The sequence below is a fragment of the Lycium barbarum genome, chromosome 11, assembly GCF_019175385.1.
Source record: "Lycium barbarum isolate Lr01 chromosome 11, ASM1917538v2, whole genome shotgun sequence".
Lineage (NCBI taxonomy): Eukaryota > Viridiplantae > Streptophyta > Magnoliopsida > Solanales > Solanaceae > Lycium > Lycium barbarum.
Window position 1 is genome coordinate 14,496,126 of NC_083347.1, and position 13,741 is coordinate 14,509,866.

At 36.8% G+C, this 13,741-nt stretch overlaps 1 protein-coding gene across 1 annotated transcript in view; it reads right to left on the reverse strand.

The window, feature by feature from the left end:
• The window catches only part of LOC132620320 (two pore calcium channel protein 1A), a 102,646-nt gene that overhangs the window by 68,100 nt on the left and 20,805 nt on the right, over positions 1–13,741 (reverse strand). Inside the window, exons 3-6 of the mRNA XM_060334986.1 lie at positions 5,751–5,846; positions 4,922–5,046; positions 3,894–3,954; positions 3,537–3,703 (exon numbers count right to left, since the gene is read on the reverse strand). Of these exons, the coding sequence (XP_060190969.1) occupies positions 3,537–3,703; positions 3,894–3,954; positions 4,922–5,046; positions 5,751–5,846 (449 nt within the window). The remainder of the gene's footprint in view (positions 1–3,536; positions 3,704–3,893; positions 3,955–4,921; positions 5,047–5,750; positions 5,847–13,741) is intronic.

A 13,741-nucleotide genomic window follows, 5' to 3' on the forward strand; every position in this document is an offset into this window, starting at 1 on the left:
TCAATGTGTACTGCGACGTGGAACCTTGACAGATATATGTGAAAGAAAAAGGGCATGACATAGTCATGCATCCAAAGATAAGATAACATAAGTCAATACAAACGCAGCAGTATCTGGAAACAGGAAAAGAAAGAATTTTAATTCTATCCCCAAACAAATAAACAACAACAACATACCCAGTGTAATCTCACAATGTGGGGTCTAGGGAGGGTAGAGTGTACGTAGACCTTACCTCTAACTTGTAGAGATAGAGAGGCTGTTTTCAAAAGACAATAACAATTAAGAAAAGCAAAAGAGTATGAAGGGTAGATTTATTCCTAAGAATCAAATCCCTAATCACAACGTAAAATGTTATGCTTACTTTTAATTACCTGAACTCAGTTTGGTTTTGTATTTCCCCTACATGGATCTGTTTACTCAGTATGCTTAGTAACAGAAAATACCTTCTCAAACTCCTTGAAGACACTAGCTAAACTTATATCATAGGGCGCCCAGCTTGTAATGAAAATATATGCAATAATCTTAGGTGTTTCTGTCAAAGTGACTTCAGGTTAAAGAGGAGTTTCCTAAACTTCCAAAATGATCGTCAAGTCAACAACTGATTGTCACAATTACAATGACCACTTGACCAGTAAGCACCTTAGTCAAAAGGTATGAAATGAGTTTTATCTATAAGCTAATCAACTGTCTTCTTCCTTTTCACTCTGCTAGCTCATAACCATGATCAGCTTTCACAATTCATATTAGGGATTACTGTTTCACTGGTGTCCCCTTGGCCAGTAATTCAGGAAGGAGAGGCATCATGAATGCAGGGGTATATGAATACAAAATTGAACCAATATGGCCCACTATTATACACATATGAACTAGCAGTGTCACAAGCTAAATCCTGGTAAGCAAACTGACACGTGTAGTTGCAGGTACTAGTACATGAACAATCAGCAATTTACAGGTGAACCATCAAATACAAGTGTTGGGAATGCCTCCTATCTTGTTATTGCACTCCTAAGTATATCAGTATCACTGTTTAAATATGGGAAACTTACCTAAGTGTACATTTCAGCCGTCTAGTTTACCAAACATGGCCGAAGTATACACTTCGGTTGAATAGGTAGTGTAAAGGTATGTATATTACATGTATATTTAGTATACTTTATATACTACCTATACACTGTGTACATATTTTGTAAACTAGATGGCCGAATGGTATTAGCTGTAATTTTCCCTTTAAATATTCCTTTCTCTCAGATAAATGGAAGACATGATAGACAAAATTCAAATATTCCTTTATCTCAGATAAATGCAAGACTTCTTTTTATGAAAACTAAAGGTAAAGGTATCTTCTTTTCCTTGCTCAACCTCTCAAAAGAAAATGGAAAAAGGTTCACTCATGTAACCACCACTTAAAAGTGAGAAATTCTTCATAAGGTCATAGGTGGATTTTGAAGATCCAATTAGTGGGCCATGAATGATCTAATTAGATTTATGATGAATGAAGCCACTAAGGATGATATCTCCCACACAACTATTACAATGTGCGCAACCTCGACAATATCCCGATTAAGCCGCTAAAACAGTGGAAGGTTCATGTCTAAATAATGGCTCATGCCAGTACAGTGTTATCAAAAGCGAAAAGCGTAAAAAAGTTCTAAGGTACGTCGGGGCTTTAAGCGCAAAGAGCAAATGAAGCGTGGGCTTTAAAGGCGCAAATGGAGAAAACATACAAATATATATATGTTTAGCTCAAGACTAATAATTATAAGCATGAAAAACAAATATATGGACAAAGAAATTGAAAAAATAATTACGATAAAGTAATATATCAATTGTTTAGTGTTGCCTCTCTACGAGACACTCATTGGCAAGGAAAAGTATGTCGTAGAACCTTGATGACGACACTGAAGCGCACATTAAGCGAGGGGAAGCGCTCAATGCGTTTTGAGCCTCGCTTCAGGGCTTAAGTGCGCCTTTGACAACACTGTGCAGTACTGGGGATGCTGTGTCCAAAACACAGATTCACTGCATTATCAGCTGGAAAGCTTTACAGCCAGCATGTTGATCTGGATTTTGTCAAACGGCCTTATCCAGTTCAAGTTGCGACAGCTAGTTCAATTTCAGTTTCAAGGAATGGCAGTAAGAGCCACACCACAAATGAAGACAATTAATGAAAAGAACTACAGCATAGCAGCAGAACTCCAACACGCATGAAATGCATTGGGAGGTCAGACGGATAATGAACTTTACCTGTATTTGTTAAGTTCCTCAAACAGAAGGATACACTGCTTCTTGTAGAGGACCCCAAAGCTCTGCAATGCCAAAAGAACACAATTATAAAAGGAGTGGCAACCAAAAGAGTTAAGGACACACAAAACCCCTTCTGAATCTTATATCTAAGATCAAATTTGGATACACCAGAAGGTGTTTGTCAAGTGGACCCATGCGGAACTGTATCAACTACCTCTTTCTACTCTAAGTATAATCTATCTTCTAATACTGAATAGAATCCCGTCACATTAAAGATTCTTATTAGACACTTTTTTGACACTTCGTTTGGCCCTTCTCCGTTAATAAAATTATTACTTTAGCAATAAATAATAATCCCTCTTCTTTTTGGTGCTAAATTACGTTCCCTTTAAATTTGATCTGTGCGCAAGAAAGGCAGGCAACTACATTCAATATACAGGATGCCTACATGAGATTAGTGAGGGAGAAGATTTTTATTGGCAGCTGTTACTGCCACTCTTTTGGAAAAGGAAGAACAGGGATATAAGCTTCTCTTCCATGGGTAAAAGGAAGGAAGAGAAGGGTATTAAATGCATGTAAACCACAGAAACTCAATTGGAGAACCAGTTATGAAGTGTCCTACTCACGCTGTTATCAATCAAGCTAAATGCTTTCTTCAAAGTCCTAGCTTCATACGATCTTTTTTAGCCACTTGTTTTGCAAGCTACAGCCAAAAGATAATAAATAAATACGTGCAAAGTGCAGAATTTACAGGAAAAGTACGAACTATTGCAAACAGTAACATGGTAGCAATGATTTCTGATAGCTTGAAGCAAAAACGATGGAAGACCTTACATCACTTTTGAAGCTATCATATACAACAGCAAGAACTAAGTTGGTAACAAAGTAAACACCCAATAGCACGTACAGAATAAAAAACAGGCAATACCAACGTGAGTCCCTGAAAGGACAAATACATACTACAGGTTTCAAGTCGGAAATTTACATAGAAATAAAAGTTAACTCAAACATTAACTTAAATAAGAGTAAAAACTCAGTAAGAAAGCTTGACGATGAGAGCAAAATGTACTTTGCCCTGGTGGCGCTCTTGTTATGAAGGTGGGAGACACTATCTTTAATTATAGCAAAAAAAAAATAATCAAAATTAAGAGCTTTTAATGGCAAAAACTAATTCTTTTATTATAAGGAATGGCGAAAACTTTCTTACACATTAAAGATTCTAGATCTAGGTTAACTTCAACAATATTATAGAGAGTAAAAGGGAACTAAAGACAATTTTCTACGGCACTCACTTGTACGCAGGAACCCAGACATCTGGATTGTTTGATGTGGTGAATAAAACAAACATTTGGTACAACGTGGTGCCATACGAAGTAAACGTCGATTTCCCCTGCCGTGTGTCTTCAAAGAAGACATATGCTAACCAGCTCGAGAACAGAAGAAATAAAGCAGATAAAGCCTGCATTGGGGAGGAAAGAGAACATAGACAAAAAGAGAAGGGTTTAGATTAGCAATGAGTTGGAGAGAGGGCGTAAGATGATAATATTCAGGTGTGAATTTTTTAGCTTATCATATCATTTAGCATATTGTGTCTGTTAAAGCCTATGATATGAAATAACCAATAACCCTCAAAGACAAGGATAACTAACCACAACATTAAGGTAGGTACCAAGCATTCCTGCAAGGATGAAGAAGCTATCTCGTAATTCCCTATTGTCAAACGTATGAAATTAAAAATCATATTAGCAACAACAGCTAAGAAACCAAGTAAATCAAGAAAAATGAAGTACAGGATGTGGAACCAACATGCCATCTTTTTGAACCTTAGAAAGGGAGAAAAAGAGAAGGAACATCTGGTGGATTACACTGCTTAGGCCCCATTTCTTTGCACTTAATAGAGTTTTGAATCTGAGTCATTAAGATCTCAACTTATTAATAGGTCTGAATCATTCATATTTTGTATAGAGTCTTAAAATCATTAAGATGTTCACTTAAAGATTCCTATGAATGTAACATTTTGTCCCTACTCTATTGATTATCACTTCAACTTAGGCAGCCGCCGCCCGTTACTACCACCACCAATCACCACCACACAACTACCGACGTCTACCTTCACCACCAACCACCTCCACAACCTTCCAAAACATATTTGACACATTTGAAGCTGATACAGCAAGTCAAAGATGGCAACATGACCAGAGAGAGGGAGAACACAGTAATTAAAATCATATCTGGACCCTTCCATTCATTTCAAAGTTGATAAAATGCAGCCATTTCATAGAACCACCGAAGATCAGGCCCACCTTTCCTTGGTGAGGTGGTGGAGGGTGCAAAAACATTATGTACAGTGAAAGAACATAAGCATGAAACTTTAATTGATTAACAGCAGTAGAACACAATGCTATTTTACTTAATACTTTGGGAAACAACAGCGAAAAAGCTCACTTCTTTAAGGTCCTTCACATATAATACTGAAGTTACAAATTGCGTATAAAAACCATATTCCCAGTAATATCACATGTCACATTTTTAAGTAAAAGGAAAAAAAAAACAACTAGAAAAGAGAAAAGTGAGATCACTTGGAGGGAGAAGTCCGAGTAAAGAAAGTTAAAACATAAACATAAATAATGAGGTTGTGACTAGAATGAAAAATAGTGGTGATCCTACTATGGCGTACCTAATATTCGAAATAAAGAACACCACGCGGAGATAGGGTGCAATACGGAATGGTATATAATAGAAGTCTGCTAGAAAGAGAATGTAGACCACAATATCCGCAACCAAGATTAACAGCAAACTGACCTGAAAAATTAAGCCAAATAAGAAAGAAATTGTTATTAACTAAATTTTACTATCAGTTTCTGTGGAAGTGTTAAGCAACCTAAGATTCACCAATTCAAAAGAACCTTCCAACAATTTCTTTACTCCAAAAACATTATGAAAACTCTAGTTCTGCAGGTCAGATTTGACCATAAAACAGTTTAAGCAGAACCAGAGGTGGAGCCAGTCTTTTCCAATGTAATATAATTTTATTTTTTCATTTCCAATTAGTAATATACTCCATAAGCCAACCTCCAAGGATATTTCGTGCTAAAAGAGTTACTTCTTCCGGTGTTTGATGGTGAATGTAGAATATAAGGAAAATGGGGAAGGAGAGGAGGAAGAAGAGACCAACTGCAGGCTCCATATGATGCCTTTCTTAATGACAAATTGGTAGTCTTTATTTCTGTATCAAATGAAGGTGCTAAGTCCCTCTCGATTTCGCTTCGACGACTTGTTCTTTCAGTCATCCATTGCCAACTGCTGTAAGAAATTTTGGAAAAAATGAGTTCCCTGTTATGCATTATTCATCTTACCATGTTTTTTTTTCTTCAACTGCAGAAATCCGACATACCACAACCAAGATATTTCTCCTTCTACTTTTAGGGAAAAGGGTGACAAGAACATCAATGCAAAAGCACTAACTTCAGAGTCAGACTATCTTCATAAAAAAAGGTATCAAATACCTTCAGTCTGTTGAAACGACTTTTCCAGTAGAGATTGCAGCCTTCATATGATAAGGGAAATAAAATGTGTATTACAAGAAGTAGAAGACTAACACCCTGCAGATGACAGTTTAAAAGAAAATGTTAGTAGCCCAGGAAGAATGGGGTAGTCTACCCTGCTAAGTAGATATCACTGGTGTTAATGTTTGTGCATCTCATACGATTCTCCTACAGCCTCATATATGACCACAGAAGTTCCTCTTCTCAAGCTACCTAGCTAACTACATATATGTGATAGTAATGTTTATGCATCCAGAGTTGGCCCTATTGTTCAATATTAGACCAAAGAATTTTCCTCTTTTAATGCTACATAGTAAAGCCAGTAAAGAATAAGAACAAGAAACAATGAAAAAGAAATCCTCACGAGCAAATAAGAACTGTCCCTAATTCTCGTGTAATAATAATGCAGCTATGGTTTTAAAAATGAACATGAAGTCCTAGTTTTCCTTATTCAAGCTTCCTTTACAACAACAACTAAGCTTCAATCAAAAACAAGTTGAGGTCGGCTATATGAATTCTCACAATCCACGTCTCACCAATAAGGCCGTCTCACCATAACTATAACAACAACAATAACAATAACAACAACTATCAATAAATATTAACAGTAATAAGCTTATTTGGTATTAGATGTTCTCTACCGGCATAATCTTTTTGACGACGAGCAAAAACCTCATAGCAACAACCTAAAGTAAATGCCCTGATATGACCAAAACTAACCCCAACTAATTGATTTTGCATGAATAGATTCTCTCCACTATGCCAAACTTTTCGCAAGGTGTGCATGGACTCCAAGAGATTTTAGGTCTTTCAGGACAATTTCCTTTCATGTAATTCTAGGTTTACCACATTCCTTCAAACACCTTCACTCACCAGATGGTTAGACACCTACAGACGGATGCATCTGGAGGTCAGCGTAGGACATGACCAAGCCAGCCCAAGCTACTTCTTTCGATTTATCTTCTATTTATGCTTCTTGCACCTTCTGTTGAATGTGATCATTTTTAATCTGGTCTAATCTTGTATGACTATTGATGTGCCGTGAAATTATGGCACATTTGATGCTTATTTACCTTAAATTTTACTTGTTTTTAAGCAAGTCAGTGTCATTTTAATATGTTTTTAGTGTTTTGCAGGTAGATAAGCATTTACAGGTCAAAAACTGGAAAGTTGCAGAATTTGCCTTTGTGAAGAATTATTGGCCGTAATTTGCATTACGGTCCGTAATCTTGGAGCGTAATGAAGGATAAGTTTAAACAGAATGTGCAGAAAAGAATATCAAATTTTATAGACAATTGTTACTTACTGTAATTCAAAACGTAAAAATTGATATGTCATGAAACAGAGAGACAAGTTTTGGAGATGAAGAATTACGGTCAGTGGATTACTGACGGTAAAATGAATTACGGGTCGTAAAACTAAATGGTGATTTTGTCTAAGTTTCAGCAGGAAAGCCAAACCGCAAAATGAATTACGATCCGTAATTTCAAATTACAGACCGTAATTGGTGTCGTCAGGGACTAAAGTGCAATTCTATAATTTTTATGTTTTTGAAAATTTTAAATAGTCCAATGTAGGGTTTTATTTAGGATCATCTGATATACTTTGACTCTTGACTTAGAGCATTCAATACTTTTTTTTTTTGAGCTTTCAACATCAATTCAAGTATTATTAATTTCTCTTTTCATCAAAAGTAAGCACTGATGACTTCTTCAACCTTTTATTTCTTGTTCTTTTTCATGAGTAACTAAACACCCTTACTAAGGTTGTGAACCTAAGGATGAGTGTTTTCTGATTGGGGATTATGATTGATATACACATAATGGATTGTTAGGGTTTATTTGTTCTTCGTTTTAATCATATAGTTAGTGGTTGCAAACATTAGCTAACGCCATAAACTTTGATTTATTTGGGAAAATAACTGGGGTTTGGTAAGAACAAATAACAAGAACTCAAGGCTTTAAACCTTGTTTAATAAATTCACTTAGGAATAAGAGGAATTTACTTGGCATAATTAACCGTTCTTCATGCACACTTTCTTATCTTTCGGAAAAGTGTAAAAGAAATAATCTTTTCTTATTGGGAAATAGTCTAGATTCACATAGAGGTTAAGTGCATTCATACAACGATCCATTAGAAGTACATCAAGATCATACACTTTATCTGATGGGGACACAATCTTGGTTCTTTTTACCCATATATTCACAACTCAATTACTAGTCACTCTAAATTAGTCCACAAACCAAAACTCTTATAAAATCCTTTTTCTGGAATACACCAGGACCGCAAGATTAGTATAATACTCGTTTAGTAAACTTTTCACACCATATTCCTTGTGAGATTCGACCCCAACCTAGTTGGGTTACTATATTTGACAGCGTCCGCTTTATGCTATTAACTAGAGCGTATCAAATTTTGGCGCTGTTGCCGGGAAATACGGTTTTGAAATTACTAAATAGTGTTTACTCTTCTTAAAGTCTTTGTCCTATTCCAACACACCTTGTTTGCTACCTTGTAAACTAGGTAATCATGGTAGACGACACACTTCCAGTCGAGAACGTTTTTGGTGATGAGTCAGATATGGAGGAAGACTTTGCATCTGCAATAGGTTATCCTAGGGTGACTGCTACTACTATTAAGTTTGAAACGTCCCTCTATCATATGCTCAAACAAGAGGGATACTTTCGGAATGCAGTTGATGATGATCCTCGCCAGCATATAACAAACATTCTGGAGGTATGTTCTTATCATATCCAAAAGGGTGTGCCTCAAGAAGCTGTTCGGTTGAAACTCTTCAAATATTCATTAGCCGGAGATGCGAGAAAATGTTTCACAAAGCTTCCCCGAAACTCTATTGCTACATGGGATGAGATGGTCAAAGTGTTTCTCAGGAAGTGGTATCCGCGAGTAAAAGAGCTGAGATTCGTGATCAGATTTACGAGTTCAAACAACGTCAACTTTTTGAAGCTTGGGAGAGGTACAAAGAATATTTGGATAGGAGTTTGAACCATGGTTTCCCAGATCATATTCTGAAAGAGAAGTTCTACAGAGGGTTGGATCTTATGACTCAAGCAATAGCCAATAATGCTGCTGGTGGGTGTTTCATGAATAAGTCCTATGCTAATATTACTGATATACTTGATCGCAAACATGGCATTCGAGTAATTCTGATAGTTTATCACTTGGGACACCATTGATTCAAATATTGTGAAGGATAGCCAAGAGACGCAATAGACATTGGCACAACTGGCCACTAATATCTCTTTACTGACAAAGAAGTTTGATGAGAGCGAGGTGAAGAAAGTAAACGTTTGTGAAGATATCTCAGGCATACCGCTTGGTATGTACCAAGTCCAAGAGGATCCCCCTCCGCCAGTTGAAAATGTTCACTATGCAGACTACATAACAAAAAGGGATATTCCTGGGCCAATTCAAAGATACTGGAGACCTCAAAAAGGGCAAAGTGAATACAACAACAACCAAGGGAACTACAATAACAACTATGGTGGATCAAACCAAAGTAGATACAACAACAATAACGGTAACTTCGGAAAGGGAGGACTTCCTAGTGATACTATTCCAAACCCTAAGAATGGAGGTGGTGGGTTAGAGCGTTCTTTTGCTATTAGCACGAGAAGCGAAATACTTCAAAGTGCTGACAAGAAGGTGGTGTTGACACCCAATTTTGTCCCTCCTTTATTTCAATTTATTTCCTGGAGCTTCTGATTTTTTGACGAGGTAAACATTTTTCACTATTAATATCGTTATTTGCATTTTTTTACTATTACTAGCATCACTTTATCACAAATTTCAAAGGGGTTCGTCATCACTTTATTTTCGGATTTTGTACTCGTTAAATTAATTTTATTTTAATATAAATCCTTTACTTTCTACATACTAATTATTATTTGTCTTCACATAATATATATTGTACTAGTTATTAAGTTAGAAGCCCAAAATATTAATTCAGTCCATCCTAAAACTACTTGGGCTAAAGCCAATTCGTTAATTAATAGCCCAAGCGACTAGCCCATTATCCCTTTCCACTGACCCGGCCCACGTCTTCTATTTCAATATCATCTAACCCTAGTCAACAAAAACAGCAGCCACGCCTCCTATCTCATTTCTTTCCCCTTTCACACAAGGTCCATATTTCCAACAACAATGGCAGATGTTGACCCTCCCATTTTCGTGCAAGTTTCCCCACATATCAAAACCGGATAAAACTAAAGCAGAGCAAACCCGAATTCAAACCAAAATCTCACCACTTTGAGTATGAATCTGACCAAATCACGTGAACAGGACAAGTTCGTCCAAAAAACTCCTCAAACGTTCGAATTTCAAATAAGTTTTAACGAGATTTCAAAACTTTTAAGTCTCATTATCCGGCCTAAAATCGTACTCGATCTTCTCCTATAAATACCTCTTCGGAGTATAAGGAAGGGGTTACGAGGTCTGGATCTAAAAATGAAAAACAACGAAAATACAGCCCTACATTATTCAAAACTACCATATTTTCACTTTCCTGTTTGAAACCTTCGGCTAATCGGAGTGGTTTCGCGTTCGTCGCATTTGAGCATGGATCCGGGACCTAAAAGCCTCGTTCACTGCACCCAAGAAAGGTGATTTCTTCCTCATCTCAGTTTATTTCCTTTTGTTAAGTTCTGTACGTATGTCAATTTCGTTATAGATTAGTTTAGTTCCGGAACATTGTTAGAGTTAGATAAGTAAGTCTCCTATATTCACCTTAAGGTTTTGTTTGATGTTTTTCTGCAATTCTGTTCCTGTTTGGTTACAATCTATTGGGTAAGCGGTTAGTACTAGGATTCGTTTAAACGTGCGTTAGTAGAAAACATGAAGTTATCGTGACACCCTTCCAATGTAGATCTAAATAGTAGCATGATGTATTTGTTCATGTGATTAGCCTGTAGTTCAATTTAAAAGACTAAGAAATCTGGTTCCACTTCCTTTCATGTGATCATGATTCATGCGTTTTGAATATGTTAGGATCTTTAGCTATCAATATGGTGTAGTCTGAAGAGTAGACCAGTCAGCCTAGTTTAATTGACAAATTTGTGGATGTTTCAGCATTACTTGGGTTTTCTGGAATATGTCTGTCTTATTATGTTTTCCCTTCTTCAAGAATAGAGTAGGTGGTAGAGTAAAGTCTGTCCATATATTCAACTAGTTCATCCTATACTAACAGCTAAAAGGGGTTCTGTTATAAGTACTACTACCTGCTCAAACGCTAATATTTGATTCTTAAGTTAATTTAGAAGTTCTGTGATCTGGTCGCATTTGTTCCATGCTAATCTTTATCTTTTTTTTACATGTACACCTCGGGGTGAAATGGAGTTTTTCATAAAGACTCGCTGCCCGAGCGGTCTCATTTGGAGACAATGCCGCCACCAAATCCGATAACATCTCCTCCTCATGTCACTCATCTACTCCTTTCGCCCTCTCGGACTACATCCAAACGGAGAACGAACGAGAAGGGGCGCAGCAAAACAGTGGACACCCTATTAATAGTTTTCAATACTCTTATTCTCATGCTCTGTTTATGTGTTTTTCTTTGTCTATTTGGATGATTGTTTGACCATAATTTTAGACCTTGTGTGATGTGCGAATAACATGATTAACGTTTAGGCTGGTTCGGTTATACTAAGCTTCACCTTAGTTAGTAGCTAAGAGAGTATTTTGTTTTATCCAACAGTGGTATACCCCTGTTCCGTTACCTTAACGTGTGGACTAAGTTCATAAAAATGTTTTAAACTTGTTTTCTTTTCAAGTCACCTATTTAAAGGCCAAATAATAACAATACCTTTCGAACCAAATCATATTGATTTCATAACGTTCTAAATAATGAAAGGCCTGGATCGTATTTGGTCCTCTCAGACTTCTAATGATTTCGTCATATTTTAAAACCTTAAAACTTTACTCTTATTAGTCTTATAATGATTCTTCACTTTGTTAATTGGTATAACTTATTTTTCACAAATATTTATACAACGTTGTACAATCCCGCATTTCCTTCAGTTTACTTATAATTAAACTCTTTATACAAATTATTATTTTCTACAAGTCCTATTTTAAATCGCGTTCTTATATGTCCATCTATAACCTTAGCAGTACTTATAAGATATTTTCTTAAATGTTGTAAAATACTACATCTGCATTTTAGCCTTAATTAATTCACCTAAGTCCGGTCGGTTAACCATTATTAATGGAATTTAAAGGATGCCTAATACCTTCCTTTTAAATTAGTTGAACCCGTACCTAGAATCATTTGGTTTCACAGACTTTTAAAACGGAGTTAATTTTAAAAATAACTTTAATGAACTTTAGGTGTCCTAATTCACCATAATTAATTAGTTGGCGACTCCTAACTTTAATTAACCCCGGAATTACCGGGATGTTGTAAACTATTTTGACTCGTGTTAAAATAGGGTATAACATGTGGTTGATCTAGATCCGGTTAATAAGGAAGAAGTGGTGCAGTCGTATGTGCCTAATGTGGATGATGAGGTCCATTTTAAAGAGAAAGTTGTTGATATTCTAGATGTTGATGCTGATACTAGTAAACAGACGATAAAAGGGGCCCTTCGCCCTTTGACTCAGATATACAATCCAAAACCTCCCTTACCTCAGAGGTTGGCAAAGAAGAATGATGATGCTAAGTGTCAGAACTTCTACGATCAATTGAAGCAGTTAACGGTAAATTTTCCATTCTTAGAAGCTATGAAAGAGATGCTCGAATTTGCTAAGTTCGTGAAAGACTTGCTTACGAAGAAGAGGTCTGTTCAACATGAGATAGTGAATTTAACTCACCACATAAGTTCGATTATTGCTTCTACCACAATTCAGAAAAAGGGAGATCTGAGGCCGTTTAGCATTCCGTGTATCGCTCGTGCTTTGTGTGATAATAGGGTGAGTATCAATTTAATGCCTCTTGCTATTTATAAGCAATCCGGATTGGGAATGCCTAGACCAACTTCTATTACAAATGGCGGACAGATCCATCAAAAGACCAGTTGGGGTTGTAGATGATGTGTTGGTACAAGTGGGTGAGTTCATGTTGCTGGCTGATTTCGTTATTCTGGATTATGGGGTTGATAAAGATACTCCCAACATCTTGGGAACACCCTTCCCTGCTACGGGCAGAGCGCCTATGGACTCTGAAAAGAACGAAATCAAGTTCTGAGTGAATGATGAAAAGGTGACTTTCCAAGCAAGTAAGGGGATGAAGTTGCCAATTACGTATGAGAATATCTCGGTTATTAATTCGTTTGATGGGATTGATGATGTTGTCGAACATAAAATGGAAAAAGAAAGTTTGGGAGAAGCTTTTGTTGTTGTTCTGATGAACTTTGATGCCGATGACATGGAGGCTATGTGAAAATTGTAAATGCGCTTGAAGGTCTGGGTTCTGATACTTACCACCCAAGAAAGCTTGATCTTGACCTTGCAAATAAAACTATTGCATTGTTGAGCCACCAAAGCGTGAGCTTAAGCAGCTCCTATCACACTTGCGGTATGAGTTCCTTGGTTCGAATAAGACATTGCCAGTGATTGTTTCAGCATTACTGACTGAGAAACAAATTGAGCGATTATTGGAGATCTTGCGCGAGTATAGGTGTGCTATTGGTTGGACCATAGCAGACATTCGGGGTATTTCTTCTGGTATTTGTGAGCATAAAATTTAGCTAGAGGAGGATAGCAAGCCGAACGTTGAACATCAGAGGAGATTGAACGAAAACATGCAAGAGGTTGTGAAAAAGGAGATCATAAAGTGGTTAGATGTTGGGGTAGTTTATCCGATTGCAGATAGCAAGTGGGTGAGTCCAGTTCAATGTGTTCCAAAGAAATGAGGTATCACTGTGGTGCCTAATGCAAAGAATGAGCCGATTCCTACTCATAATGTTACTGGATAGCGTGTTTGCATGGACTATAAG